Source organism: Haliotis asinina, chromosome 9 (assembly GCF_037392515.1).
Source record: "Haliotis asinina isolate JCU_RB_2024 chromosome 9, JCU_Hal_asi_v2, whole genome shotgun sequence".
In the NCBI taxonomy this organism is placed as follows: domain Eukaryota; kingdom Metazoa; phylum Mollusca; class Gastropoda; order Lepetellida; family Haliotidae; genus Haliotis; species Haliotis asinina.
This window is the reverse complement of record NC_090288.1, coordinates 33,828,068-33,846,492: the sequence shown is the minus strand read 5'-3', so window position 1 is coordinate 33,846,492 and position 18,425 is coordinate 33,828,068. Positions and strand designations below refer to the sequence as shown.

The 18,425-nt window shown below is 37.7% G+C and overlaps 1 protein-coding gene across 1 annotated transcript; it reads left to right on the top strand.

Annotated features, from left to right (window-relative positions):
- Positions 1-7,978: 7,978 nt before the first annotated feature.
- Positions 7,979-17,308, top strand: LOC137296458 (peroxisome assembly protein 26-like). The gene is made up of 5 exons (XM_067828248.1): positions 7,979-8,203; positions 9,631-9,771; positions 12,902-13,230; positions 13,646-13,801; positions 14,663-17,308. The coding sequence occupies exons 1-5, from the start codon at positions 7,995-7,997 to the stop codon at positions 14,752-14,754; spliced, it is 927 nt and encodes a 308-aa protein (XP_067684349.1). The 5' UTR covers positions 7,979-7,994; the 3' UTR covers positions 14,755-17,308.
- Positions 17,309-18,425: the final 1,117 nt, after the last annotated feature.

Genomic DNA, 18,425 nt, shown 5'->3' with positions numbered 1-18,425 from the left:
CAACAACGACACAAGAATCTATATCGAAACATACACTTGCTCGACAACGACACGAGAATCTATATCGAAAAATACACTTGCTCGACAACGACACAAGAATCTATAGCGAAACATACACTTGCTCGACAACGACACAAGAATCTATATCGAAACATACACTTGCTCGACAACGACACAAGAATCTATAGCGAAAAATACACTTGCTCGACGACGACACAAGATTCTATAGCGAAACATACACTTGCTCGACAACGACACGAGAATCTATATCGAAACATACACTTGCTCGACAACGACACAAGAATCTATAGCGAAACATACACTTGCTCGACAACGACACAAGAATCTATATCGAAACATACACTTGCTCGACAACGACACAAGAATCTATATCGAAACATACACTTGCTCGACAACGACACAAGAATCTATATCGAAACATACACTTGCTCGACAACGACACAAGAATCTATATCGAAACATACACTTGCTCGACAACGACACGAGAATCTATATCGAAACATACACTTGCTCGACAACGACACAAGAATCTATCGAAACGTATACTTGCTCGTCAACAACTCATGAATCTATATCGAAAAATACACTTGCTCGACAACGACACGAGAATCTATATCGAAACATACACTTGCTCGACAACGACACAAGAATCTATATCAAAACATACACTCGCTCGACAACGACACGAGAATCTATATCGAAACATACACTTGCTCGACAACGACACGAGAATCTATTGAAACGTATACTTGCTCGTCAACAACTCGTGAATCTATATCGAAACGTCGTATGGTCCGATTTATGATGCTGTAAATCTAGAAAGTTTGATCTTATCATATTAATAACAGTTGCTGGATGTCACAACATTTTCCCCAGGAAATAACATTCATATTTTCGACTGAAACAAGTTCGTCAGTAACTCATCTACATGCGCCATCTTTCTTCAGACTGTGATAGATGTAGGAATGATGCTGTAATACTTGACCACATAGGACGTAATTGGAACAGCGCCGTGACGTCAGTTCGTCTTGACTGAACTCTAAAAGAGCTCTCCTCGCGGGATACTCGTCATTTCAGAAAAATCCTTATTGTCCCGTTCTAGCATTAAGTGATCACACTTGAAGCAGTATAGGTATATGTCTGCCGTCAGCAGCCATATGAGATAAAGTGGAGCTGTTGCAACGACAAGGAGTATAACACGATACCCAAACTGACCATTATCAGGTCACTGAATGAGATGTTGACATTATTTCCACAGATACCCTGCATATGTGTGGTTCCAGTATTACGTGCACGTTCTTCTCACCTGACTAGGGGACACTCAACTGTGGGCAGTTCCTGTGGGTGAGGTTAAGCATCTACATGTACTGTTTGACCACTAGGACGTGTTTCCGGGCTTAGTGTCTCAAGAATTTCGGCTAGGTCCTGCCCAGCGACAAAGTGATAAAGTCTACCAAGGTCGCTTTATCGAAACAGTTCGTGAAGGTCAACTCGGTTCATGTCAACGGGTGCTATAAGCATCTAAGTGGATTATGAAAAACAAATATCAAATCGTGTATCAAAAGTTCAATATTTTGTACTTGGGTTTACTGTGCCCGAAACGAAGCACTCGGGATATTGGACCCGGTCAGAGTGGGTGGGTGAGCACTCAAGTGTAACGAAGACTTTCATTGGTTTGTTTATTTGCCGATGTGCTCAGCGGTCTTTTGTTTATGGAGTAAAAGCCTGAATGGTTCAGTTCAAAGTTCAACTTTCAACCAAGATTAGACTACACCTGCTCACGATCTTATAACCCCTGCTATCCCGCTTCAAGCTGCGAGGACCTATTCAACTGGGGTGAAATCCGATTTCGCTCGCGTATGATTTCAACTTCATAAATTGAATTTACATTTTTGATAATTTGCTACTGTAAGTTCACACCGAATGGTATCAGAATCTAAAGTCGTTGTGCTTTGCTTTCCATATAAGCTTAAAGTTATTAAAGCGTTCGCTCGTTGCTCAGCAGACCCGGGTTTGATTCCCCGCATGAAAATGATCATATTTCTCGAATATTGCTACAAACGAAGCAAAGCATATTCACTCACTTACTCACTCACTCACTCAAGTCTCAGGATTCACTCTACCAAAGGATAGATTCAAAGAAAACTGAAACACTGTTCAAAGAAATTAAAACCAGACTCAGTCGTCGGGACATCTTTTCGAAAATGTTATGTTACGTTTGGAGCAGTAGGTAAATGCACTAAACAACAGCCCCGTGAAAATTACAGTTAGTCTCCGAATGGATGGGGTGTTCGGGCTCGCTAGCTCGGTTCACACGTCATCGGTATCAAAAGATGCTCATGCTATTGATCACTACATTGCAAGGTCCACACTCGATTATTTACAGGCCTTATCCTATACAACTGGAATATTGCTAAGCAACACAGCAAACAAAACAGAGGAAAATTCAGTTACAAAATAGATGGATGTATTCCACGTTCAAATACAGTTAACTACATGTATACCGAAGTTATAGTTTAATATGCCATACCGTTAGGCCATGGTTTACCCCCTCGATGCCGATTTTTTTTTTTTTTTATAATTATTGAGGCGCACATTTTCATAAGGTTTAAAAAGTGAACGCAATGCAAGAATTGTGCTCGCGTGGTCCTGAATCTGCGTACGGCAATAAAATTACACAGAAATGTAAAATATTTAATTTACTATCCGTTGGTATAAATATAACTGCGACTACCCCAGGGGTCTGAGAAATAGACGCTGCTAAATGTCCAAAACTTTTGAATGCGTTAAAAAACAGTAAAGGACAAGATATGATAAGGGTGGTTTTTGGCCCACTAACAAAATTGGCTGAAAACATGTTATTTGTTTAGAGACAAGTTAGCTTTGCATGAAAATGCTATATTTTGTATGTTCCGAGGTGTAATTTTTCTGCAGAGGGGCCCAAAATGGGTTTTATCAGTTCCCATGAAAAATAACAAGTCTGAAATATCATTGTGCCATAATGGCTTATTTACAACTGTTATTTTATTTACATACAAATTACAGCAGTTTTACGACAGGTACTCATGCTGGAAAACATGTCAATGTCAATCATAATGTTTTAACCTCAAGGGGCCCAATTAGGGTTGCAAAACATTGTTAAGTCAATTACTTGCCAATTGTGTCCCCAAAAGTCAGTCATTGTTCACAGCATTCTTTGCAAATGTAATCCAAGGGTCAATTTTACAACATGTAAGCATAATAACCAATCATGTAGTACTAAGAATCACAGGGGCCTGTTTTGGGTAAAGCTACATTTTGGGCACAGCTTCATTTTAACTAGTAAGTGTTACAAGTCAGCATTTACAACCAGTTTTAGGAAATACACAGTTAACATCTCAATCATAATATGTTATTACAATAACCAATCATGTTGCACTAAAAATCACAGATCTTGACCTCAAAGGGGCCCATTTCGGGTGCAATTTCATTGTCAGCACAGGTTCATATTAACACCATGCAAGTATGAAAGTCAGTATTCAAAAAACTTCACAGAGTAATTATTCACAACTTATCCACTTTAAAGATACAAAACATCCACTATTACTCTTCATTCACACAGTCATCAATCTCAGTTTCTGATTCACTCTCAAGAACAGCAGTATTCAAGAGTGTATAAACCTAAAGTAGATCAAAATATATAAAATATGAATTTTAAAATATTGGAAACAAAGGCAACTAGACTGACTTGAAAAGGTGAATGGTCAGTGTCTTAATAAAAATTTACATGATGTTAATTAAAGTTTGTTTCAACAATGTACATAGATTACCAAACTGCAGAAAAAAATTACAATATTTGGATTTGATGTGAAACAGTTTAGTTAAACATTGTAGACTGAATAAACCAACTTTGAAAAAAAAGAAAGAAAAGTTACATGGATTTGAACCTGCATGTCTGATAACAAAAAAAATCAACAGTCCACTATTGCAACCATTAGTCCACATATTCCTTTACCTCACAATGTGAATTTAAGCTTATATAATTACACTTTACAACGATGTATGACTTGACGTCTGTTTGTGTTCATCATCTGCCAGACCTTGATACAATGTTCTTATTCTAGCTAAAAAATCCTTTTCATACAGTTAACTGTTGTCATTTTGGTTAAATGAAATCTAATAGGTCATTGGAAACATCAACGTGCATAAGGTCTTGGAAAATGCATAGGTTTATACATGGCAATCCTGTTGAATGACAGTGTTATTTTGACAGTGACAGGTGACTCAAAGGTGTTTGATAAATAGATGACAGAAAGACTATGATTAAATTCTGACATAATAACAAAGATTCTCACCTTTACAATGCTGCTTGATCATATTTTGAAAATCTTCAGATATCTTCTTACTTTTCTAGCAGAGACCAACAACCAAAAATCAATGTTTACCTGTCATAAATCAGCCTTGCGAGTGCCTTATGATATTAAAAATTTTAATAAAGATGTTTGATATGTGTATTTTAGAGCACAAAACCATTTAAAATATAATGTACCATGGCACAGATGCGTAAATGTGAGGGATTGTTTTTAAAGATGCTATTTTATGTCAATGTTTATTTTTTGAGATGTTGTATGGGGCAATTTCATAAATCGAAAAAATGGACTTTTTTAAAGATTTTGATGTGAGCAAAAGCGTGACCCACCACAATTTTTAGGTGTGCATTCTAATTTACTCTCTTCATATGTGGTGAAAAAATTGGGATGGGTCACGCTTTTGCTCATACTTTTCTATCACTCTGAAAATCAGAAAATGTAGGTTTCTAGAAGATATTGTAAAATATGTTAACTTTGAGGTCTTCAAAGAGGAAAATTAACAACACTAAAAACATAAAAATGCAATTGGCAGTAACTTCAACAATTAATTTAGCCCTTTTTATGCTAAAATTATCGTGTTGTAAAATTTTGATAATCATGACATGTTGTGGGCCAATAAGGGCCTCTATCATACCTTGTCCTTTCTCAGATTTTTTAAAAATCGTGTGTGGCCGGGATGATTTTATTACTTCTGTATAAATGTTTTAGAAACGTGTTTTAATCTATTTTGTTTCTCTTTCATCAAGTACATGTACAAGCTTGATAAGTAGCATAGTTAGAATACTTTGACAATAGGCCGGGATGATTTTATTACTTCTGTATAAATGTTTTAGAAACGTGTTTTAATCTATTTTGTTTCTCTTTCATCAAGTACATGTACAAGCTTGAAAAGTAGCATAGTTAGAATACTTTGACAATAGGTTCAACCCAGCACTTACATAACTATTAACTCTTCAACAGCCAGCTTCAATCTAATGCCAAGCGCACTGCATTGTCTGCCTTTTTTCCCTATCTCTCCATTATGTAAGTCATGTTGCCCACAGTTAAACTTTTTCAGATCAAGCAGTGGTAAGATAAGAGTGTTACAAGTCAGAGGTCCAATACTTTGCTCAGCAAATAGTTTGGCTTTTTGTGGACCGAGTGGCTGAGGATTTCAACTCTGCTTATATATATAAGGTCAGTTTGTGTTTTGTCCTCATATTTATGTATATATAGATATGCCGGTGTATAGCTATATAAGAATTAAATGCATTAAGCTAATGCATTGATAGGATATATTTCTCTGCTGAACCAACAAATTAACTTGCAATTTATGGTGTGTTATTGAAATTCATATTTAGTGTGTAAGTATATTTATATGTGCGGATATTAGAACGGCTTTTAAGGTTATAGTTTCACTTCTAATCCATGAACTTATGTCTTATAGATTTATTGCCATATTTCCTCATGGTTCACAGTTGTGTAACATTTATAGGATATCCTGATTGGACATTGGCAACGTTGTGAACTGCCTGCTCATTGCCACACAGTGGTAAATTAGCTGTACATATTGTATATATAGTATTCCCAGAAATTATTGAGAATCATGTTGCGTCATGTAACTCATTACGTTTATTAACTTCTGGCGTTTTACTTACATAAACATGTTAAAACATCATCCGTTTACAGTCTCAGCCTTGTTTTAGTACTTTGTTAGATCTCCTCGCTCAGCAATGCATGCCTGAATACCCCTAGGCACACTACCCATCAAAGTTTGTAGGTAATCGTGTCACAGGGTATCCCAATATTGGACCACCTCGGCCTTCATATCTTCAATATTTCTCAGTCCCTTTTGGTTTATTCTGTCCTTCATGACTCCCCACACATTCTCAATTGGCTTTAGGTCTGGGCTGTAACTGGGCCAGTCTAAAACTTGAACATTTTCGCCCGACAACCACTGTTTTGTGTAGCGCGCAGTGTGTTTTGGGTCATTATCATGCTGGAAAATCCAATCATCTTCATACAATGTTTGTGCTGTCGGAAGAAGGTGACCATTTTGAATGTCAACGTATCTTTCTTTTGTCAAGTTTCCCGTGAAAACACAATGGCGTCACTCCGCGAGCCGATATGCCACCCACATGTGAAACTTCGGGCTATGTTTTGGTCGCTGGTAGATAGGTTTGACAGTATCTTTGGTCCAAATTTTCACACAATTAGGGAAAAGCCAAACAGAACTTTCATTCGAAAAGAAAACATTATCCCAATCTTGATTTTCATGAGCCCGACACCAGTTTAAACGTTTTTCCTTTTGTGCATCTTTCATCAACGGCGAGGGAATTCCACGTTTTTTCACCCAATTAAGTCTCTGTAATTCCTGCCTAACTGTAACTCATACCTGAGGACTTCCTCTGCTAATCATTTCATTTCTGATGTTCTCAACACTTTTCAATTTGCCCCTACTCACAATCTGCCCAAGTCTTCGGCGATACACAACACTGAATTTCCTAGGCCGACCTGCCCCTGCTTTGTGCTCTATCCCGGTTCCTGTTTGAATATTCTTCAAAGTTCTGTATACTGTAGACAGAGGAATACCATGTCTACAAGCTAACACTTTTGCATCAGCCTCACCCCTTTCAAAATCATCTAGAATGAGCTTTCTTTTCTCTCTTGCTGTAAATTCTGCCATGTCAACACAGGAAGCCGTCTGCTCAGACAAGGGAGATAACTCTTGACGTAATGAGCTGCCTTCTAAGCCTTCAAGAGTTGTCTCCCTTATTTAGTATGCTTAGTGCATAGTGAAAGCCCTTTTTCCAATCTTGGCATTATTAGAAAAAAAATAAAGATTTTCTCAATAATTTCTGGGAACACTGTATTGGATGTAGATCTTAATGTTTGGTTGCAATGTGTCAGCCTTGTAGGCATACAGTTTATTCTGAAGAAAATAATCTTTTGCAGTTTAACTATAGTGACTGTTCCCTTTCTATGTTATTCAGGCATAAATCAAAGATATTATGTGATATGGCTGGTACAATCAATTTATCTCCTGTATGGTAATAGTATATTTATAAAATATTTACAGAGCTGGAAAACACTGACTGGACAATCTGGGCTTGCTTAATAAAGTGCATACTGTCAGCTCACCATCATGTAGCTGTTCCGTGTTATTTATACAACTGGAACCTCCTCCGCTACTACACGTGCACCAATGAAAACATTCTGCTACGATGTTTTTAATTTGTCATCTTTACAAAATTTTCTGAAAATGAAAGATATACTGGCCGTCAAAGGTTTAGACTCACTTAAAGCACTCACAATGTGCTATGTATATATCTGTGGTTACATCGAAGATAAATTTAAACAAGTAAAGTATGTTTTTTGCGGGAAATTTGCGCTGTATTGAGCAAAACGATAAAAATGTGATTGTTAGTGTTTGAGAAACTGGTAATGATATAACCCTGTCTACTAATTCGATATCATTATCGATTATCAATCACCTGGAACGTTTCAACAATCGCACTTGTGCTGCCATAGACCAAAGACATACATTCACATTGACACAAAGCTGGATTTTACGGTCTCATCCGGCACTTATACCGCCTCCCTCGGCAAGGGCAGGTCACTCTGAAAACACTTGTTGCTGAAAACATGGCGACAGGCAGCAGTGGTGTTCGCGAATCTCCGGAAAGTGATGTGTTCTATTCTTCTGACAGTGACTCTGGTGACATAGCGCACAGACCGGGTCATGCTTTAGAGCAAACAGTTGAAAAAGCTTCAGATCTTCTCTTGTACAGAGACTTTGATCGATGCTTGGTGCATTGTTCTGAAGTAATTGACAGAATTAGGCATACACCAAGGTACGATTGGCCGCGAATTTGGCGTTCCGCTAAAGTTTAAGTCAAAGAAGTGAAGGCGCCGCTTTTTTCTGACTTCTACTGGTCGCTAATTGAACGACACAGACGGACTATCGACGTCTGAAAGTGCACCAGCTTTCATACAGCTTACGTTTCGATAATTGCTCACTTCACATTATAAAGTTCAAAAGTTGTTGGAACATTGGGGTTTGATAAAACCTCATTTTGATCTCGGATTTTGAATGTCTGCCACATGCCTTTCATACTTTTTAGGGATTTCAGTTTGTACAGCGTGGAGGATGAAACTGACATCACTGATTCGAGTCTGTAAGCTCTAAGTTGGTTAATAATAATTAGCTTCAAGAACACCTCTGACAATGCCATGGCCACTATGCAAAAATCTCGTTGTTAAAGCATGAGCAGATGATGCTCTAAAATGGATATGTGAAACACTCACTGTTTATTGATGCTGTACAGTCCAGAGAACAGGCAGTTAGTGGTTCGGATTTCTGACCTCTTCCAACCAAATTTCTTTAAAATCTGGTGCTTGTTACCCTGCATTGCTTTCAACTTGTCATGCTTTGTCCTTGTGATAAAATGATAAGATGAAGGTCCAACACATGTTTTTTATTAATCTTCATAATCAGGCTACCCTGTCATGTTTTTCTTTAGCGCCAGGCTCATTCCAGGGGAGACAACTCCTTCATATTCAAAAGTGTTCACTTTTACGAAACGAAATAAATCATGTAACATGACACAACTGATCAGTACACTCTGGATGTTCGGCGTGAATAGCTGCAACAATGCAAATGCAGCGTTAAGCAATGTTCACTCAGTCATAGTTTAGTTTTATGCTGCTTGGAGAAATGTTCCACCTGGCGGGAAACAAGAGAAATGGGTTTTACACATTGTACCTGTGTGGGGAATCAAACCCAGGTCTTCCCTTTGACCCCACCAACCTGGTATCTCGATGGACTTTCACTATAAAACTGTCTTGTACATATCACACACATATATCAGTATTTATGTACAGTACTCTCAGTCAGTTTGCCAAATAACCACTGTCATGCAAGCCCTTGATAGTAAAAATCCACAAAATGTCCACAGTCACTGGCCCGACAAGCAATTGGATTTTCATAGGGTCATTTTTTAAATATGTCGCTCTCCCTGACGTGCTAACTTATAATGTACTTTTGAATTATGCAAGATTATCGCCTAATAAAAAATGGTATTCTACCTTTTTGTAATACTTGCTTAGTTTCTAGATTAAAATTTCAGGTTAGTGAATATTTTTGTGGGCTTGTAGCTTACAGGCTGGCTAGCAAAATTTGGAAACTATTTGTCTCACTGCTCAGGTAATTCTCTCATATTTGATTGTGACTGTCCGTTATGGTGTAAAAGGACAATATAGTAATTTCATTCTTTTGCAGCTTTCAGAGCTATGTGGACTCGCTGTGTATCGTTATGATCCAAGCCTTTGCCGAGCTGGACCAGTGGGATGCTGTGCTTCCTTTCGTTCAGAAGATTTATAAAAACATTGACAGCTGTCCTGTCAGAATCATTCAATTGTGGTGAGTTTTTGTTTGTTTATTTTGGGAAAATAACTACTTTCAAACTGAACTATCACATTTGGGGAAGCATAGTGGTTACAGTGTTCACCAAGCAGGACGAAGACCCAGGTTTGACTCCCCACATGATACAATGTGTGCAGCCCATTGCTAATGGCCCCCACTTGTGATACAGATGGAATGTTGAAAAACAGCGTAAGACTATATTCACTCACTTATTGTTTGAAGACACATACATCCTTGACGCCAGAGTTTTTCTGGCTTGACGTCCTCAAACTGTGCCCTCTTGAAGATTATGTGCACATATTTTGATTATGTGTGACAGCATTTATTTATTGCACAATATAATTTGTTCACTGGTCACGAGGGGTCCATGGGCTCATGTACCCTCGAGGTTTGTACATAACATGGACCCCGAGGGACCAGTGAACAACGTATTTATCTTACCGAACACCTGAATTTTAATTTTAAACTGTTTGAAGCACTTCTGTTGAATGCCAGGCGAATCGCCATTTTGCAGACAACACAAGGTAGACAGATTTAGAGTTATCTCCCTTCCATAGATTTTCAATCGCAAAACATCAGTTGTTTCTGTGCTTGATGCTTGATGCGTGATTCAATGTTATTCGAGATAAAAAAGTACTACCATGAAGCACCAGAAGAGTTCGGAATTCCCATCTGTAACATTGAAAATAATACATCGCCTGTAAGCGGGATACATTGAAAATAATAAAATGGCGCTTAGCCAATCTGAAAGCGACATTCATGTGTGAGTTAAGATAAATTGATAAATTCATGTGTCCATCATGGAAGCTGTTTTCGTTTTGTGCAGATTTAGTTCTATGTCAAAATACACAAAGTTCAGTCTAATTAAACTTTGTCTCAGTATTATTCGTTACACTCCTCTACTGAGTCTAAGAAACCCTAGAAGGAGATTGTGTAAACTTTGGGATTGACCAGTCAGAGCACAGCTTACCAAATCATGAAAGTGAACGTAGTACTTTTTGAACTTTTACCTCAAAAAGGGTTTTGCCTGAACAATTCTGAATGTTGTTTTTCGTGCAATCACTTCCGGGTGATGCACATGGAGCACGCAACAACACTGTCAACAGTGAGTAAATAGTTGCTGAAAATAGCCTTTTTGTAAATTTTTAAGGATGTCAGCTTGCAGAAATATTAGCTAGTGGTAACTATATCATCAGAAAGCCCTGAGCATATATACTGCAGGTGTTTTATGCGGATTTACGTTTGTTGAGGGATCAGTGCCAGTGACTGGGAATTTGTTAAGCCCTGCCAAACCCTAGCCGTCTAGTGTTTGATAGGATGGTCTCTCAAAGGTTACCTGACACAACCTCCTAATAGGATTTGTTAGACTCAGTACAGGAGTGTAATGAATGACATTGATGACACTGAGACTAAGTTTACATAGACTGACACAAAGTGCAAGTTAAATCAAATTCTGTAAATCCAACCATGGTATAACTCTGACAAAGTTGAAAACTATTTCAGTTGGTAGTGCACCTAATGTGTTTGCAGAATGATGCATTGGCTGTTTGACAGGAGTTTACTTTGAAAGTGGATGGTGTTGTACACTTCATGCAGAGATTGCCTGTTGTCTTTGTTTAATGCCACACTCAGCAATATTCCAGCTATATGGCATCCTTCTGTAAATAATCTGGACCGGACAATCCAGTGACCAACATCATGAGCATTGATCAACAGAATTGGATATGTTAACCTAGTCAACGAATCTGACCATCCCATCCAATTAACTGCCTCTTTCAACAAGCATGGATTAAATGCTTCATTCGCATTTTAGAAGATGCTCTTTGATGAATATTCTGGGTTTCATCCCCTTTTTATTCTTTGAATACAATGTTTCAAACTTGTTCTGGCCCCATCATCAGGTAAAGAAATGAGCTGTAACTGTTGTATTCAAAGAATGAAAAGAAGATGAAACCCAGAAGGCATTGGTTGATAACCTGGTTGTTCACAGGTTGATACTTTTTGATTACTAAAGTAATGTCGGAAACAGAAAAAATGAAAAATAGGCTTTTATTCTGTATGCCTAAAATTTACACAAATGCAAATGGCAGATTTTGAAGTAACCCACATTAGCTTAACTGGGCATTCAGTGGGATGTAAAATTTGTCTATCCAGAAAAGTATGTTTACTTGTAAAATCAGGCAAAACTGAGAAAAAATAAGAAATATTGCTGTGAACAATAGATCTATTGACTACAGATGACAATAAGGTCTCTGAGCTAGGTGTGAACACTCCCCACAGACTCACCTGACATGAAATGTATGTGCTGCCTACAGGCACAGGGGGTCATCTCAAAGATGTTTATGCTTTTCCTTGCGTGTTGAATATGTCTCGTCTATTCATTTTCATAACATTTATGTTGAGATATGTAAAAGAGAGTGATACCCATAGAGAAGCTTAAGTCAGCCATCGTATTACACTTCTCAAAATATATAGGTGGCATGACCACGTGAAGATTGTCACAATGTCTGGACTAGAAACTGTTTGTAAATTGTTATGGACATGTCTTTCTGCTTTTGAGATGACCCTTCCTACCTGTTTATAGTGATAGTAAGACCCCATGGTAGCTACATCCTTAATAGTTACAGTATTAAATTTATTATTTTTTAAATTTATTGCTTTTCATGTTAGCTATTGTTTATAATGAAGCTATGTCTAATTTCAAAATTTGCATTTCAAAAGTGTCCTTTGTCATGCAATATGATTGCACACTAATTTGCATAAAGCTATGGTCTGTTCCACGTAAGTCGCATTGGACTTTGGAAAAAAACATAGTGGTCATTTCTTCACTAAGCTCTACTCAGTACTAATCATTTTTCCACGTCACCAAGCTCCATACTACTGAGACTGTAGTTAGGATGAACATAGTTTAACAATTGTTTCACACTTTCATATATTAACTACAGTATTGTTCTATTTCCAGCAGTACTTTAGAGGGATTAACTAAGTGCAGATTAGAATGGTATCCTTAGATGGCTGGTGGGGTAGCCTGGTGATTGAAGCGTTCGTTCATCAATCTCTGAACAGTTCAGACCAGAACACCATATCAAGAATAATATTAACTATATAATAAATATCTGCTCTTCAGCCTTCTCCTTCATGTGAAAGTGAAAGAATATCTCAAATGTCACGCTATTGCCGAAACGTGGCTGCACAATGACCGCAATCGACAATGCCCTCAATACTCCGATGTGGTTAAGCTTTACGTCCAGCGTGTGCTTGTCCCACTCGGTGCCTACAACCTCATCCCGCAGCTGGTGGACAGCTGCCAGGGACTCAGTGATGCAGAGAAGGATGCCATGTTGTCACCCATGAGGGCGATGCATTCAGATTCTGGAAAAACAGCAAGAGGGGAGAAACCTCATTTCCTTGCCGAGCCTGGAGAAGAAAAGAACACAACACGACAAGAAACGAAAAGTATTTGTTTCAATAACTTCTTTTTAATTTACTGAAAGTCACAAGGGCCTGCAAATATTTGAAACTGCTGGCCCAATGCAATAACAACCAGTGCTGGGCCTCCAGGCCAGTGGTTATTTCGAACACACACACAAACACACAGAATAATAAGTTGATCGCATGGAAAAATATTGAAAAAATTTCATATTACATTAGTGATAACTAAAGATGTAATAGATTTGTGGATTCGTGGATGTACATAAAAATGTCTTTTGAAGTGTATACTTCTTCGATTATCATATTCATACAACAGGAAGTGATTTTCATCTTCAATAAGAATCTCAATAGTCTCTGTATTCTTTCAGTCCAGTTTTTCCATACTGTCGATATTGCGGGCTGACATGCTTGTATGAGTGTGTCCTCTTTCTCCCTTCAGGGCGGCGAAGGTTTGCCCACCTGGAGTTAGTGAAGTCTTTATGGAGAGTCAGCAACAAACTGCTGCAGTGGGTCGGGAGACTGAGACTCACCCCGGCATGGAGACTCATCTTTGTAGTCACTCTAGCTGCACTTGCCTTTGTCAACAGTTTTAACAGTAAGTTGGCCTTTTGATAGAGGATTCATTGCGATTGCACAAATATGTCACTTCTTTGCACTTCTCTTTTGGGGTTGGTAGGGCAGCCTAGAGCTTAAAGCATTGCCTCCCTTGTAAAAGACTTGGGTTTGATTCCCCACATGGGTACAACATGTGAAACCCATTTCTAGTGTCCCCAGCCATGATACAGCTGGATTATTGCTGTAAGTGCTGTAAAACCATGCTCACTCGGCTCACTCACTCACTCACTCACTCACTCACTCACTCACTCACTCACTCACTCACTCACTCACTCACTCGGGAATATTCATTATGTAAACAGCACGTTCATATATGCATAAGGAGGGCCTGATTTCAGCATTTATAACTTGAATTGGTGCAACCTGAAACCGTAATATCAACCTTGTCAGACAAACAGCTAGGCTCTCAAATGAACATTTGTACTGAAAAAAGTTCATAGTAAAAGAAAATAAAAAGAAATGAAAAGTAGCCCTGAGACTTTCATTTTCTGAAGCTGTGGAAATCTAGACTTGCCGTGATTTCTAGACTTGTGAGGGCTTTCTTGGTTATATCTGCTTCAGGGTTTGTACGAGAGAGTACAACCTTGTGCTCATATCAACATGCAACCAGTACTCTTTTGTAATATTGTTAGAAAGATGTTCAAAATCTTTCACAACCATACGAGATCCTACAGAACATTCAATCATATATATTTACTTCCCAGTTTCAGCACCATTAGAATTCCCCCAATTAGTAACTAGAGTTACTTACCTTAGACTCCCATTTTGCGAAGTGAATCAGAAAGTAGAAAGTACACTCAGTTGCTAAGTGTATGCAAAACATCAGTTTTTCTTTGTACAGGTGACATGATGACTGGTTATGGACGTCTGATGACCATGGTGACATCAGCCACAAAACTGTGGTCAGTGACGACTTCAAGGAAACCAGACTGACCCATGGTGCAGACATCAAGGTGGACGGACGATGCCTCATCCAGGACAGAGGGACCGGAGTTAAGGGTACTTTTGTCTGTAGACACTCATAGATTTATGCCACAGAATCCACACAAGTGTCTCTCATATCCTATTTCAGTGTTTCAACATAGCAGTGTTTATACTGTATTCAGATTCTTCTTCAGAGTATTTTTTAACTTGATTGCATTGTCAACCATTTCAATGTTAGTCTAGTCATGCCAGTGGAACCAAAAGTGAACTATTTTAGGTCATTGTCTTCTCTATGTATTTACATTAAGCAGAAAATAATGAAATTTATTGACACATGCTTGTGAGAATATTTTTGAGTCAGTACCCAGTTACAAAGAGATACAAAGTGAACTATTTTAGGTCATTGTCTTTTCTATACTTTTACAATAAGCAGAAAATAATGAAATTTATTGATACATGCGTGTGGGAGTATTTTTGAGTGCAATATGATGTATGTTATTGTACCCAGGTACACATTGATTGTACCAAGGTCAATTAAGTATTTTTTGTGTATCATGTTCAGGACTCAGTTTAGTGCTTTGCTACTTGTACTGGTGCAACCCAATATTTCAAAGTGCAACGCAGTTATGAAGTCTTAACTTGCACAAGATGCAAGTCAGTTGTTAAGCAATAAATCAACAAGAGATCTAACATCATAAGGATAAATATGTCAGCTTGTTTTTCTTCTAACCTTGTAACATCTGTTGCTGTTCATTGACTCGTCTCGGTTATGACAACTCTTATAAACAGGGATCAGCTGTGTCTATATGTTGCTATATTTTCATGGGTACTGCTACACGGTAATATGTTTACGTGCACTGAAACCTCTAACAGTTTAACACACTATGTTGCAACTGGAATTTGGCTGATGCAACTATGTCTTTATCGTAGGTTGCACCTGGTGCAAGTAAGTTAACATCTCTTAAATCAAGCCCTGATGTTTTGCACATTAAACCATACCTCACCCCTACCTCACTAACCCATGTGCCAGTCTGTCTTCCTTCCTTTGTTTGCTGCGCTCAGCAATATTCCAGCTACATGGCAGCAGTCTATAAACAAGTCTGGACAAGGGTGCCAAATAGTCACTGATCCGTGGCTAGTAAAGATCCAGTGAAGCCATTAAATCTCCAGTCACTAGCAACACTGGCTAGTGAATTTTCATGGGGTCATTTTGTAAATATATCACACTGTGCGTCTTGTTAAGTTACAACATGTTTTTAAATCATACAAGATTAATGCCTGATAGAAATGTTCATCATATTAGGAATTTAATGATAAAATCTGTGTCTACATTCAAATTTTGAACTAGTGAATCATTTTGTGGGCTAGTAACTTTCAGACACAGCTAGCCCAACTGGGTAGCAAAGTTTGGGAAATATTTCACACACTGGTCTGGGCCAAGCATCGATGTACACAACAGGGATTCAGTGATAGGCGTGAACCAATCCTGCTGGTCACTTCTTATTACCTGCTGAAGCCGAGTTCTAACCAGAACAATAGTTCCAGCCTGTCACATGTCTCAGCAGTGCTGTATTTAAGTAATGTTGCTTTCATTAATGTTTGGTGACGAATGATATATTTTAACCATGAAATATGATGAAAAAATGCAAACAGAAGATACCTCATGAATTTGCACAGCATGTATTCTATATTTATCATGTATGTAAGTTAATCATTTACTTGGAAGTCCAACTTCTGTGACTGACCGTTGCCCTTAGCCAAATTGCCAAACTCTTTAGATGCAGTCTGAGATACTCTGCTTCACACTGACAGCAAGTCCACTGTGGGCACTACGATATAACTGTTGTTTCCATATGTGAGTTAATGTTGTACTGATATAATGTTTCGTTAACATGTCGGTTGTTACAACCATAGGTGCTGCTATATCATATCAAAATTTATCCATAGAATTTTTTCTCATGGAAAATGTTGTGATAGCATTTAATTCAGTGTTTACAGATAGTTTTAGCAATATGAGCATTTAATCAATAACACTTCCTTTTTATGTGATTGAATTATATGTATACAGTGTATATTTTATGTGTAAATAGTGATAATGTGAGAATCAGTCCTTGATGAATGGTACTCACAGATGATAACATATATTAAAGTGAAATGTAATTTTATGAATTATTTCAACATCAGTTTAGTGTTATGTTTTACAAACGAGTTATGTTGACATAATGTTATCAAAAAGTGGAAGTTCTCTTTTCTTAAATGTGTATTTTAGATCCTGTTTTACAGTTGTTTACATATTAGACATGAGGTGTATACATATTTTTATATTGTCCTGTAATCCACTGGCTAATTTTGTGAAGACAATGCATAAAGAATGGTCAATGGACAATGTAGAACACAGTGGGAACAGTTTGTTGGCTGTGGGTTCAAATCCCAGGTTTCTCCTGATTGGTTTCGGTGTGCCAGGAATATAACTGTACTTGTTCATACAAGTGTAATTGTCTACGACTTGTCACTGGTACACATATACTAAACAATGCTGAATATATAACCAAAATGTCATGAATTATATATCTTATTTATATCTACAGAGGGACCAGATTAATCCAGACAACTTGGCTCACAGTTATATTGTTCAGCTGAATACATTTCCAGAATAACGAAAATGTGGCACTGACAATATCAGTCTTTAACATGTGATCATGTTGTCCACACAACTGGGTAGGGGGTTGGGTTCTTAGAATAACAACATATGGTCATTATGTAATGTCGCTTTTAGATATGTAAAGAATACAGACCCTTATTGTCCAAATAACTGGGTTGTCTGTATTAACAGTGTCCAGATTACTGGGGGCTTTCTGTATAGTGTTCAGTGACCGATTTGTTGTCTTTATGTTTCTCAGAAACTGACAACAGAATCTGAAAACACTTGCAAAATTTGTTTAAGAACATACTACTCAAAAGAAAGAAGGTATTGTTTTTCATAACGATAATCAAATATGAAAATAATGTTCTTGAACCTTTTGAGTTGTACATGTATATCATAATGTAACTCTACGCTAAAAGAAAACACCCTAGTCTTAAGCACAACTGCCAAATGCTACACTTCACCCCAAAAAAGCCAAGAATTTCCCTTTTTTATGTTACTGTTATCAATCTTTTATGGCAAGAAAAAATTGCTACAGCAGTCTTAAAGACCTTGTGGTCATTTTAAGTAAGTATGATTATATTTGCCAAAGTCTCCTTTCCAAGATGTTTCTACAAGTAACACCTCTGGGACTGCTTAAGATGTATTATTCCTGATAATTGTACACGATGTACTGTGCTTCGATCAAGGCATCTCTCTACGTGTAGAATATTGTTTGTCCCATGGCAAATTATCGACAGGTATCATCCCGGTGTTTTATATGACCTGTAATTCATGCAGTGTTTGAAAGAACAATTTTGTACAAAATATATGCTGCCAAATTGTTTCAATATGAGTCATAGCCAAAGCAACATTTCGTCAAATAAGTGTACCTTGAATCAACATAGGTCCACAAAATACAACAATCAATGACTGCAACATTGAACAATATCACAAACTATGTGTTAACAGCCATTCTTAATTTGAATTGAATCTGCGTTTTGCTGTTTTAGAATAATGTCCTATTGGCACTAACCACTGTAGATTTTTTTCACAT

Coding starts and splice junctions, on each gene's coding strand:
- LOC137296458 (XM_067828248.1), top strand. CDS start 7,995: ATGGCGACAGGCAGCAGTGGTGTTCGCGAATCTCCGGAAAGTGATGTG. Junction 9,772..12,901: donor GTCAGAATCATTCAATTGTG/GTGAGTTTTTGT, acceptor TCTGCTCTTCAG/CCTTCTCCTTCATGTGAAAG. Junction 13,802..14,662: donor CTTTGTCAACAGTTTTAACA/GTAAGTTGGCCT, acceptor TTCTTTGTACAG/GTGACATGATGACTGGTTAT.